The sequence below is a fragment of the Equus quagga genome, chromosome 2, assembly GCF_021613505.1.
Source record: "Equus quagga isolate Etosha38 chromosome 2, UCLA_HA_Equagga_1.0, whole genome shotgun sequence".
Taxonomy (NCBI): Eukaryota; Metazoa; Chordata; class Mammalia; order Perissodactyla; family Equidae; genus Equus; species Equus quagga.
Window position 1 is genome coordinate 65,589,779 of NC_060268.1, and position 12,594 is coordinate 65,602,372.

Consider the following 12,594-nt stretch of genomic DNA (forward strand, 5'->3'; position numbering starts at 1 on the left):
CAATAGGCGCTTTAAATTAAACTTACCCAAAGTTAAACTCACATTGCCTCCCATCTGCTCCTCTTCCTCGGTCTCTTCTGGGTGACTGTCACCACTTTGGTTCAGTGGCCCAAGCTGAAATCTGAGTCACCCATGTCTCCTCTCTCCCCCCAACTCCTGTTGTTTCTATCTCCCGAATCTCTCTTTCTCTCTCTTATCTGTTCACTTCTCTTAATCCCCTCTGCTTTACTCCAGGCCACCAGCGTCTCCTCCCCAGACAACTGTTAACAAAACCTGAACTGGTTTTCTTGGTCTTGTCTCCTTTCAACCTACACTCCACGAAGCAGCCAGCGTTATCCTTCTAGAATGCAAATCAGATGTCAATTCCCACTGCAGGGTAGCCAACTCCTACTCATCTTCTCCCTCCACTTCCCTCAGTTTAGAGACCAATGCTGCTTCTCTAATTCCCCCTCTCTCCCCCACCCACCCCGCCCGCTAATTTCATCAGGTTAGATACTCTCACTATGTTTTCCCACACTCCTTATCTTTCCTTACCATAATGCTCTTCACACTTCTTTGTTATAATTGTTTATCTTTCCTTGAGACTGTGAACCTTGTCTCTCTGGCTTACCATTGCCTTCTCCTAACACAGGGTGGAACCTGAGATATAGTAAGTGCTTTATAAATATAAAATGAATGAATGAACCAATACTTTTGTTATCCCAGCACCCAGCACAATATCTGGTAAATATAGGTCCTCACTAATATTTGTTGAATTAATAGATTGTTGAACTAAAGATATGTGATTAAGCAACGTGTAACGAGCAAAATTAATACTGTGCAGGCTTTGTCCTTAAGGAGCACATATCATTCTTAATTAGGCTTAATCAGAGATGGCTCCCTAAAACAGGTGGCTCTTGGAAGAGAAAGGGAGAAATAAAAATTCTCACCTAGTGGAATGTGAAGGGCAAATGTAAAAATGTCAACATCTGTGCAGAAGAAAATCACGTTCTTATGACAAGGGTAACTCCTGGTTAAAATGTGCTGTGATTGGGAAGCGCTCTATACTGGGATCTACTAGTCAGGTGGCTAGCTTTGTTCTTCCCTACTGTGGATGCTGGGATTCAGCCAGGGAAACCAGCCGCACAATCCAAGGACTGCCAGCAATTAAACACTGAACTATATTGCCTCTCTAAAGTTGAAAAATAATCCTTTTACTAAAGAGAATAAGATTCTTACCAGGTTTTATATTCATAGGCTTTATTAATTTTTCACTTAATTTTTATATCAAAGTACGCAGAATAAATTTCACGAGAATATTTGGTCTGGTTATTTTTGGCCTGCACTTTGATAACTTATGCTAACATACAATGGCCAGTCTGTTTTCTTTGCTCTAAAAGTTTCTTTGTGCACTATTGCTTGAACATGGGCCTCGTGTTCTAACCTTACTTAGATGAAAAAAGTGTTTATTTCATGAATGGTTAATACCTCTTCACAGATTTAGTTTAGACTACATAAAATTACATCGATTAGCTGTATAAACGTGTACTGAGTTACTAGTTGAAAATCTTGTTGGAAGAATGAAAGTGATAAACAAGATGCCTAAGAAAATCTTTTGTCAGAGATTCCTTACTAGAGAAATGAGAGATTAACTACTCCAAATGAGGTTTTTTAAAAGGAATGTCTACAAGGTTAGTTACATTGAAACAAAGCGAAGGATCTGAATTCAAGTATATGCCTGGGTTATTTCATTAAACTCTGGAAATGATGTAAGATCTGTAACTTTTAATCTGGGGCTCCATCTATTAGTGGTTTGTGAGAGTGGGTTTGATTAAAATTGTGATTTAATCACAAGTCAGAAATACATGATGTAGTCACTCTATTTTACAGAAAGTGCTTTCAAGTTTTGATTTAACCCTGATATACACAGCGTGCTGATAAATTAATGAGAGTTCACAGGAGTCATGCATGAAAATCAATCTGATTACTTTATTAGCCACAACTCATATTTTTCAAGCTTGGAGAGAAATGTAAGCTTCATTTTAGAAGTCACATTATGCATTTTATAGTTTTAATATAATGAAAAATTTCCAGACTTAGAAAAGGTATCTGAATATTAACATTTGCGAGGCAGTTTATAGTTTTCAAAGAGCTTTTCTCATTATCTCAGAAAACTGAATAATGATGTGATTATTAAAGGTTAATTAAGCAAATACTTGTGAAGTAATTGGGAGGTAATCTATTTCTAATTTAACAGGTCAATCAGGGGTATTTAGGAAATATTTTTGCTGGTTAACAACTCTAAGCAAAACAAAAAGATATTTAAATTGTTTCCCTAGTGGAAAACAATGAGCGTGTGTTAGCTCTGTTAAGAGGAAATTGTTTCAAGGAACTGTGATGAGGATTTCTAATTCTACCGTTTTGATGATTTAAGAGGTTCTATGACGATTCTGAGCTCTTCCCTCCCAATGTTAAAGCAAGCCTTATACCGCTTATTTTGGCACTTGAGAATAAAAGAAAATATCTGAAGAAAGTAATTATGAGAAGGCACAGAGCGCTGTGGGAGTTAAGAGAGATTGCTATCTTCTTGTGGGAAGCAACATATTTTGGTTATTGACTGTACAGAACAGTGAGTAAAAATCCAACTCATTAACAATCAAACGCGACTCTCCAAGTGCATAACCATAGAAAAAAATTTTCTTAAAATATTTTCATGGGTGCAGCTTATAAAATTATTCTTATGAGCAGTGCAACTACAAACAGCTTTCCTCCAACTTTGGGGAGCCTGGGTGCTGTCCCCCGACTACCAAGTGGTTTACAATCACAGCCCCCTTGCTCTCGGTTACCGGCGAAAGACGTGATTTCCAGGTAGGAAAGCGCGAAGCGCCTCGCAAAGGCAGAGGTAACAGCTTTCAGCCGCGGCCAGAGCATTAGCCCCGGGGAGCCCTGGGGCTCGGCCCGGGCCCCGCACTGGCTGCAGGAGTGCACACGGGGCACCTTTGTCTGTGCCCCGCTTCCCTGGCCCGGGGCCGAGAGGCGGGGGGCGCGGGCCCCGGGGCCCGGGAGGCCCGGCACCGTCCAGGGGAAGCGCGCGGCGAGGGCGGCGCGGCCGGGAAGCGGGAGGTCAGCGGCGGCGCGGCCGGCCCCCTCCCACGGGAGCCGCGCCAGGTCCCAGCAAGAGCCGGGCGGGATCACTATTGTTTTTGGCGAGCACATAAACCCCGGGGCCGACGCTCTGCGCACCCAGGTTTCCTCCCGGAGGCCGTTCGGTTTCCTCCGAGGCCCTATATAGAGGCCCTGGGCCCAGGCAGAGGAGAGGTGCGCTCTCGCTGCGGCCTCCCGGACAAGCCCGGGCTCGGAGCGCCTCTCCCTTCAGTCTCGACAGCCGCAGGACTCTGGGGAGGTGAGAGGGGAATTTCTCCCCAGGGTGAGGAGGAGGAAGAGGGGGCGCGAGGGACAGGGGCTGCGGGCAGACGCGAGGAGGAGAAGGAGGATCCGCTTCTCCGGGGTTTCCCTGACGCCAGCAGCAGCGCCAGGCGCGCGCGCCCCGCACCCGTCCGCGGCTCCGGGGAGAAGGGGGAGGGGAGCGGGCCCGCGAGGCGGCAGCCGGGATTGGAGCGGGGCGGGCCCCGCGCGGAGCCGAGGGCGTGCGGGCGAGGAAGGCGCGCGCTTGCGCGTGCGCGGGTGTGCGCGCCCCGGGCCCCCGCCCCCCACCCCCGCCGCCTGCGGTCTCCGCCCCCCTCGCGCTGGTGTGTGGAGCCGGAGTCGGCGGCGGGTGGCGGCGCCTGGAACCTGGAGACCGAGCCCCCCCCGCCCCCCCGCCCCGGAATGTACTGACTCTCCGCTCTCCTCCCCTCTCCGCCCCCCTGCAGGAGGGAGGCGCCCCCGAGTGTCCCCTCCCGCGAGAGGGGCCGCGCGGGCCGGGTCGGGCCGGGCTGGAGCAGCGGCGGCGGCGGCCGCGGGAGCCGAGCCTGCAGCGAGGGACCGGCTGAAGCGCGCGGGAGGCAGAGCGGCGAGGGCTCCGCGGCGCTGCCGCCGCCGCCGCCGCCGCCGCTCGCAGGGAAGAGATGGCGGCGGAGCGGGGAGCCCGGCGACTCCTCGGCACCTCCTCCTTCTGGCTCTGCTGCCTGCTGCTCCTCGGGCGCCGGGCGCCGGGCGCCGCGGCCGCCAGGAGCGGCTCCCCGCCGCAGTCCCCAGGTAAGCTGCGGCCGCGGCGCGCGGGCCCAGGAGCGCGGGGTGGGGGCGGGGGCGCGGCCCCGGCCCCGGCGGCCGCGGCTGCCGTGTTTTTGTTTAGGATCCAGGAGGGAACGTGCAGGAACTTCTCTGCCTCGTCTCTGGTTGCCGAAGAGAAAGGGGGTCGCGTCGGGTGGAGAGTGAAGTAGGCGGGCGGGGGCGCCGCCGCGGGAGGGGCGGCCGCGAGGGCGCGTCGGGGGCTCCCGGGTCTAGTTGTCCGCTTTGTACCCGGAGGCAGGTTCACCCCTCGGCTCCCTCCCCTCCCCCAGGCTCATCCCACTTGTAAGAGTGGGACATTCTTGTGCTCACACAAGCACCAGTAGAGGCCACTACACACCTCATTAAATAAACAATCGTAACGGCCAATTCGTTAATTTTCAGGAAAGGAAGGGGGAGGGGGGCTTGAACTCGGCATTCCCTGGCCGGGGATTTCCCAGCTGAAGTCGCAGGGAAGCGCTGGCTGATCTCGAGGGACTCCTTGTGCGGGGATTGTAGCCCGCAGGCTGCGGAAGAGAGAGGGTGTCCGAGGGGCACAATTGCCCCCTCGCTGCCAGTGGTGGTGACTTAAGGATGAGGGCGCGTTGGAGAACGGCTCCGAGTGATTTTATCTGTTAGTGTTTCCGTAATGAAATGCCTCTTCTTTCCTGGGGATTACAACTATATTTACAGCCTGTTAACTGCTCTTAACCTAGGGAATTGTCTAAGCATCAGATTTTAAGTGCTTGTACGTTGTTTTCAAGTGGCAATATGTAAATATAGTTAGCCTCGAAAGCCATTTTCAGGTTTTTTGACTATCATAGGTTATTGAAGTCACTTGCATTCCTGTTTATTTAAGGGGGCCAATAACAAAACGCCAAACCTGTCATAAAGACCTTTCAGTACGTTTGAGGAGCGGGACACACACAGCAGTTGAAGGACAAATTAGCCTGTGATCTGCTTAAATTGTTTGACCAGGTGTGGTGTATCATAAAACTTGACAAAACTTTCACCTACTTACGTGAGATCTGAAATTTTTGCACTTGGAAAGTCATCTGATCAGGCACAGTGGCAACTTGTAATCACTAAACCATTACTTGTTTTGCCCTGGTTTATATGAAATATTGAAAATCACACTGTAATGTAACTTGGCTGATAAACTTTCTTTGGGTTTTCTTGCAGAGTATAGATAACTCATGGCTTTTGCCAATATTAAGAGCTTTAAACCTAAAGTGCCAGTGGTTGTTATCTAAACAGCTATATAAACAGGAATGTTTTAGTATCAAACTGGCACTTGCACATTCAGCCTCAACATGGTTTATAATACACATTTTGGTCCTGGAATGTAGGTAACTCATCCAGCCCTTTCTATTCTTGTGGATGGGCAAGAAAAATGTAACTATCTTGGAAGACAAGTTCTCTCTTACTTAATTTTATATGTAGTACATCATATTATGTGTGTTCTAGGTATTTGGTGGAATGTCTGCTTAAAATTTTGTCAGTAATTTTGTTTGTGAGTGCTAGTAATTTTATGACTTAGGTTAATAAAAATAATAAGCAGAGCCTTAGGAAGTGGTCGTATCGTCTCTTTCAGTGTTGATTCAGTTGGTGGGCTTTTATTTTGAGCTGAAATGCACACTCTGCCTTCATGGAGCTTACAGTCTGGTGTGTGGGTAGGAAAGATAGCCATTCAACTACTAATTATATAATCAAGTAGTTGTGATAAGCGCTACAAAGGAGAATAGGTTTTGAGAAAGTTTGCCGCAGGGACCTAACCTAGCCTGAGTGTCTCGGAAGCGGGATCTGAGGAGGGGTGAGTGGGAAAGCAGGTGAGGAGATGCACAGCTCATTAATGGTAGAATTACATCCAGAACACAGATCTTCTGATTCTCGGTTCAGAGTGCTTTGCACAAAGCCTCTTGCCTCATTACAAAAGTGAAAGGAATAACTGCCATAAGGAGGCGTTGGTCACTAGTGTCCTAAACTGCAGAGAGATGAGGGAATTGAGAAGGGAGTAAGCAGCAACTGGTTAAGCTGTCAGTAAGTCGGCCGTCATTTGTCAGTGGGGGGGAGGGGATAGACTCTGAAACCTTTCTGTAGGGGATTGCAGTGAGTAGGTGGTAGGGGAATGGAGATACTTGGTAGTAAAAGGAGAAAAATAGGGTATGGGGCAACAGGAGAAACGGAGTGTATTTCCAACTTAGGGTAGACGTATAGACAGGAGGAGGTGGAGGAAAAAGGAGAGGGAAGGACTGGTAATGGAAAATGGTCAGCAGAGGTGGAGGGTTGGAAATGATCAGGCACGCAGTCTGGTTTTAGGAAGGAAGGAAGGGCAGATTACTGAAAAGATATGAAGGGACCTAGGGGAAGATGACGTGAACGACGTGACAGCAGCCTGTGCAATGCAAGTCTTCTCTAATTAGAGCAAAGGGGCTAAGGAATGGTAATGGGGTGGAACTGGGATGCAGGAATGGGGAAAGTTAGGAAGACAGTGTTGAGAGGTCGTTTGAAATCACTTTGAATTTGAAATAGATTAGCAATTTCCACACTTTCTCCAGCAATTTTTTGTACCCCAAAAACAGAGTTAGTGAAAAATTTTAATCCAGTATTGGTTGCTTTTGAGTTAGATGAAATATGTAGAGATTTTTTTTAACATTTATTAGAATAATCAAATATCCTATTCATTAATTAGATTGCAAATGAATATTTGATGAAATGTCATAGTAGTGTTGAGGCTAGCCTTGACCTAGACTTCAGAGGTGTTCTGTAGAGGTCATGTAGCTATTCTTCTCATTTAAGGTGAGAATCCTCCTGTCAACATGTGGCATAGATGACTCTGCTTGAATCATTCACTTGATGTGATTTGTTACCTCACAAGGTAGTCTGTTCCTGTTTTGAATAACTTCTGTTAGTAAACTTGGCTTTATGATGCAATACATTTAACTTTAATTTTCACCCTCCCCATCCTTCTTGAATTTTTTTCTCTTCTTTTGCCATTTTTGGCATCACCTTATCTCCTGATTCATCTCTTACTTCTCTGATCCACTCTTCATTTGTTTTTCAGGTTTTTCCTTCACCCCCTTAGAATATTGGTATCTCAAGTTGATCTTATTCTATACACTCTCCTTGTCTTCAGTTGCTTCTTATAAGCTAATGACTCTCCTTTTCCACTCTTCCTGTGCCACTCAGTAGCTTCACTAAATAGGCAGCTTACGTTACACAAGACCAAAGGTAAACTCATCTTTGCTCCTCTTCCCTCCGGCTTCCCTCAGCCCCTTTCTCCAGACAACCACAGTTCCTGGCCTAGGGCTCTCACATTGTTTGAATGATTGCACAGGCTTGTTTTCCTGTGTTACCTGCCTGGGTGTCACTGCTCACCACTCACTCACCCAAGTTGAGATCTGAAAGTCATCCTGGACCCTCCCCTTCCCTATTCCTATAGCCAATAGTTGTTTGATTTTTACCTCCTAGATACGTCTGAGTCTGTATCTTTTCATCATCATCCCCATCTAGACTAGCAATAGTGACTCTGTAATTAATCTGTTTATCTCCACTGTTACCCTCTAGAAGCCTGTTCTCCTGCTGGAGTGAGCTTTCTTACATATTTTTCTGAGCATGCCCCTCTCCTACTTAGAATCTTTTATTAGTGTCTCATAGATTGAGTGTTAGAGTCTAAACTCCTTGGTATGGAGATTGTGAGGCCCTTGTGTTCTTTACCACTGGCGTCTCCCACTCTCACTTTAAAGCCTTGTCTCTTAGCACCTCTAATGCGTACCTGGTGTTCCACCACTCCAGGTTTACTGCAGAGCTTCATGTTTTCCTGCCTTTGCAGGTGCTGTTCCTTCTTCCTGTTAATGCCACTTCCCACCTTGCTTCCATAATGTGAGTGGGCTTCATCTAATCAGTTGAAAGCCTTAAGAGAAAAGAGTAAGGTCCATTTCTGAAACTCCTATTCGTCTATTCAGTGAATTTTTCTCTTTTGGCCCCCTTACCCAAAGAGAGTTAGAGTCATCATTTTCTGTGTTTCCATAGCTTTCTGAGGACTTTCCTCTTGGGTTACTTATTTTCTTGTCTCTTCGACGACTCTGAACCTCTTGAAGATTGGAACTTCTGTTATTCATCTTTTTATACCTAGTGTAGCACAACCATCCGGCACAGAGTAGATACCCAAGAAATGTTTGTTGCATGAATGTTAACTTGCCTTTGTTTTTACCCCCAGGGCCATACAGCACAAATCTGATTCCTTTATATGTTGGCCCTTCGTGTGTCTGATGACGAAATGTGTGTGTGTGTGTGTGCGTCGCTCTCTCCTCCTGCTCCTTTCTAAATTAATCAGCCACTCTTTACATTACTTAATTTTTTAACCCTTTGCGAGTTTGGTCATCCTTCTCTGAATATGCTGCAATTTTAGTGTTGATTAGTCTTGTCATCTTCAGAACCATCAGTGAGCTTACTGAGTCTTCTCTAAACAGGGACTGATGCCCTGCTCTGCCTGCCTACTAGGATGAGGTATAAAAGAGTTCATAGATTTCCAGGATGAATGCTCAAAGGAGATAAGAAATGTGACCATTCTTAGTCAACCGTATGAAATTAATACGTGCTGTGGGATGGTGAAAAAAGACTTATGATATGGAGGCAGAGGATTTGGGATGTGACTCATGATTGTACACCTTTCTATATATCTGTTGGGGGCTATAGGCAGGCAAGAATAATACCTCGCTTACCTAACTGGAGTATCAGAAAAATAGAATGTAAAATTGCTTATAAACTGTAAAGTACTGTATCTGTGTAGAATGATTTTAATGTTTCTTTATGAACTTTAAAAATATACCGTAATTCTATTTTTTGAAAGTGTAGATTATTTTTCTGTAGGCTTAATTGGTCATTGTTGATTTCTTTTTTATGAGTTTTCTCTATGCTAATAAAAAATATTGGGTAACATTAATCTCACTATATGGAGGCTCTGTTTATTTAATAGTTTTTTCCCCAAACACTTAATTTTATTAGTGACTTCTATGTGGTTGGGAGGTATGTACCATGTCATTGGCAGGTGTTTTGGCTTCTAGGTAAAATTGCATCAACCATAAGGGAACAGTCAGAGGAAATGACTATAGGTAAGAAGATCTTATTGGCCAGCAAGCTAAATGAGGTGAGGAAAAGTCTTGTGTTTATGATTTTAAAAAATTGACTGTCATGGAACACTGAAAGATGATACGAAAATAGAACCCAAATTTTGGATTCATTTAGAATGAAAGGAGTTTTTTGATTAAAAAACATTGGAAACAGAGACCAAAAAAGTCATTTAGATTCAATGGTATAATTGTGGTGTATGTCTTTCTAGTTGCTGACTCGATGGCACATCATTTTTACATTGTAATCATGGTGTATGTACAACTTTATATGTAAATATTTTCCCTTAGCATTATGCCTTTTCTCTTTGTTGCCACATTATCTTTGTCATCATTTTATTTTTAAAAATTTGTTTTAAAAATATTTAAATACATGTTTTGAAGTAAAACAATGTGGAAGTAGATAGAGTAAAAAGTTATCACTTCTACCAGCAAATTCCTTTTTTTACCCATAATCGCTTTTAATACTTTCCCTTTGCACTTACATGTGTGTATAGTTTTAGTTTTTACACATAAGCGGGATCAGACTATCGTTTTCAACTTGCTTTTTTTCACTTAGTAATGTGTTAGAGATCTTTCCATGCCAGTATGTATAGATTTTCTTATAACCATTATTTAAAATGTCTGTATGATATTCCCGTGAATGAATATAGTATTTAATAGTGGCCATTAAAAGTAGTATTTATTGAACACTCACTGAGCTCCAGACACTGTGCCAAGCTCTTTTACATGCAAGTAATCCTTTATACAACCCATGAGGAAGATGGTAATATCCCCTCCATTCTACAGATGAGGTAACTGAGTCTCGAATATTAAGTGACTTGCCAGAGGTCTCACAGCTCTCATGTGGAAAAGTTGGCATTCGAATCCAGGTCTTTTCAGCTCCAAAGCCTATACTTTCTATTATACTGCACACTGCTGCTAATTATTTATTCTGCTGTTATGGATGTTGAAGTTGTTTTCAATATTCTGCTATAATAAAGAATGCTGTCGTGAACATCTTCCTGCATATGGTCTTTTTCTTCTTTATTTTGGATTCCCACATATGGGATTATTGGTGAGAATAATTTTTTGCGTGTATATGGGAGTCAGGGTTCCATTTATTGTAGAATAGTAATGATATCATTAAGAGTAATACCATTGACTAGTACTTTTACAACTTTTTCAAGATATTTTCACCTTTAATTGTGAACCTTGATTACTTAAGGCCATTATTTTAAAATGCAGGTCCCGTAGCTTCTCTATTTCATCTGTTAACTTCAGGGATTAATTAATTACCTAATTAATAAGTAATCTCAAAGGTCCCCTCCACCTCCAAGTTTCTGTAATTCTGAAATCTGTAAAATTGAGTGGTAAATTTATCTCAGCTAAATGACCTCTATTCAGTTCTTGTGTTTGAACACTGATCATTTCCGTTCTAGATGAAAGAATTACCTTTTGTCATTCTCTAAAGTTCAAGTTACTGTACATCTTTTTTCTAGGTGTAAAGTAGGATATGATTGGGAAAACCTTGTAAGTGGCTTGTAAATGACTGTGTATGATTTTCTATGTGTAAAAATGGTTTTAGGGCTGATTTCAAGAAATAAAAGTTCATTGTTAAGCAATTATGAGAGAGGCATTTTAAGTTGCAGTATTACTTGAGATAGTAGATGCTTACTCTTAGGCTTGTAGGGGATGTAAGGTAAACTGACCAAGTTACAGATCTGGCTGGAATGAGCAGGTTTTGATTCCACTTTTGACTCTCTTATGTGAGGAAAGGGGGAGAGAACGCCAGCGGTTATGTAAGTCAGGTAGTTGTTTTATAGCCAAAACTGAAAATTTAGGTAATTTTGGATAGTTGCAAACACGTTATCTTTGAGGGCTAATTATGTACAAAGCTGTGCGTTATGGAGACACTAAGATGAATTGGACATGTTTTCTATCTTAGGAAGCCTTGGTCTAATAGAGATAAAACATATATGTAGATAACAGATAACTTGATTTGGAGGAAGAAAGTGTCATTACTGCTATAGGTGGAAAAACAGATTCTGGAATCGTTGTGCTACTGTTGATCAAGTAATAGTGCTGCTTTCTCTCATGATTTTTGGTTTTATATCTTTAGTTGTAATTTAGTTTTACCAAGTCAGTAGACTAGAATTCTCAGAGGGAGTTATACTTCGTTTCCTCTAAGTGAACTGATCACTAGAATGTTTGATATGTGTGAACGCTACCAGTGGAGCCATCTAGGGCTGCAGCTGCTCCCATGTCTGTGGGAAATCCAGAGATTGATTGTACTGGTTTTCAGGATTTATTATTGATCAGTAATGGCCAGTAAAACTTACTAGGGAGTCCTGAGCAGAGTAAATTTTTAAAGTGCTACTACATAGAAACTGAACACAGAATATTTGTTTTTCAGGGGCAGAGTGAGTAAAAAAGAAAATTACCAAGGTATATCTTTATATAAAAGGTCTAGTGAAGATGATGGCATTGTAATTTATGAATTCAAGGGTAAAATAACGAATTATAAGTTTTATGTATAACTTTTTATTCATAGGATAACTTTTAATGTAACAACTACAATAGGATCTTTTTGATTAATTCTTGAAAGCTTTTGAAGTTTGAGGTAGGGTTATTAGTTGTTATAAATTTACATGGTGTCACGTATCCAAAGCATTGTGTGTACACTTCTTATAGTCATAACCCCTTGATTAATGGCACGTCCCCTATATAGAACTCAACCATCATGCATCCTCACCTCTAGAATATAACTGAAGACTAGGGAATAAGAGAAATAATTTTCAAAGTCTATGCCTCAAAGTAAATAAGTTTTTTAGAGTCCCCAAGGCCCTTGTTTAGAGCCTCTTTATGTTTAATTCATATGCATTTCTAACAAGCCGTATTATCTGATTTCTATGCCCATAACAGATCAGAAGTGGATAGAAAGACTATTTGGGGAATGCTTCTTGACAAAAGCAAGTCGTGACCTTTATAAGGAAGAAGACTTAAACATAAGAACACAGCATTTCCCATGAACAGAAATAATTGTCTCAGGCAGGTTGGGGAAAGTTTTTTCCCTGTCCGTCACTGCTAATAGATTCGGCCTGTCCCTGGCCCTTTCTTTTACCCCCTCAGACTATCTTGCTGTCTTGGAGATACATCTTCTCATGGAAATCTCTGAAGTCTCATCTCACCTCAGGTGAGTATGATTGACACCTGAGGTGAGAGGAAAGGAACTGTGAATAGGAAGGGAGGTAAGGTGGCCGGGCAGAGTTCCTTCTCTGCTGGTCTCTACCCCTCT

General features: G+C 43.3%; 1 protein-coding gene across 5 annotated transcripts in view; it reads left to right on the plus strand.

Moving 5' to 3' along the window:
• Nucleotides 1-3,820: 3,820 nt before the first annotated feature.
• The window catches only part of LOC124235408 (neogenin), a 247,023-nt gene continuing 238,249 nt past the window's right edge, over nucleotides 3,821-12,594 (plus strand). For 2 of the 5 annotated variants that reach the window (XM_046653310.1, XM_046653311.1), the window contains exon 1: nucleotides 3,821-4,176. In XM_046653310.1, coding sequence (XP_046509266.1) covers nucleotides 4,047-4,176 — 130 coding nt within the window. In that variant the 5' untranslated portion in view covers nucleotides 3,821-4,046. The remainder of the gene's footprint in view (nucleotides 4,177-12,594) is intronic. The other 3 variants (XM_046653307.1, XM_046653309.1, XM_046653308.1) reach the window with 2 other exon arrangements.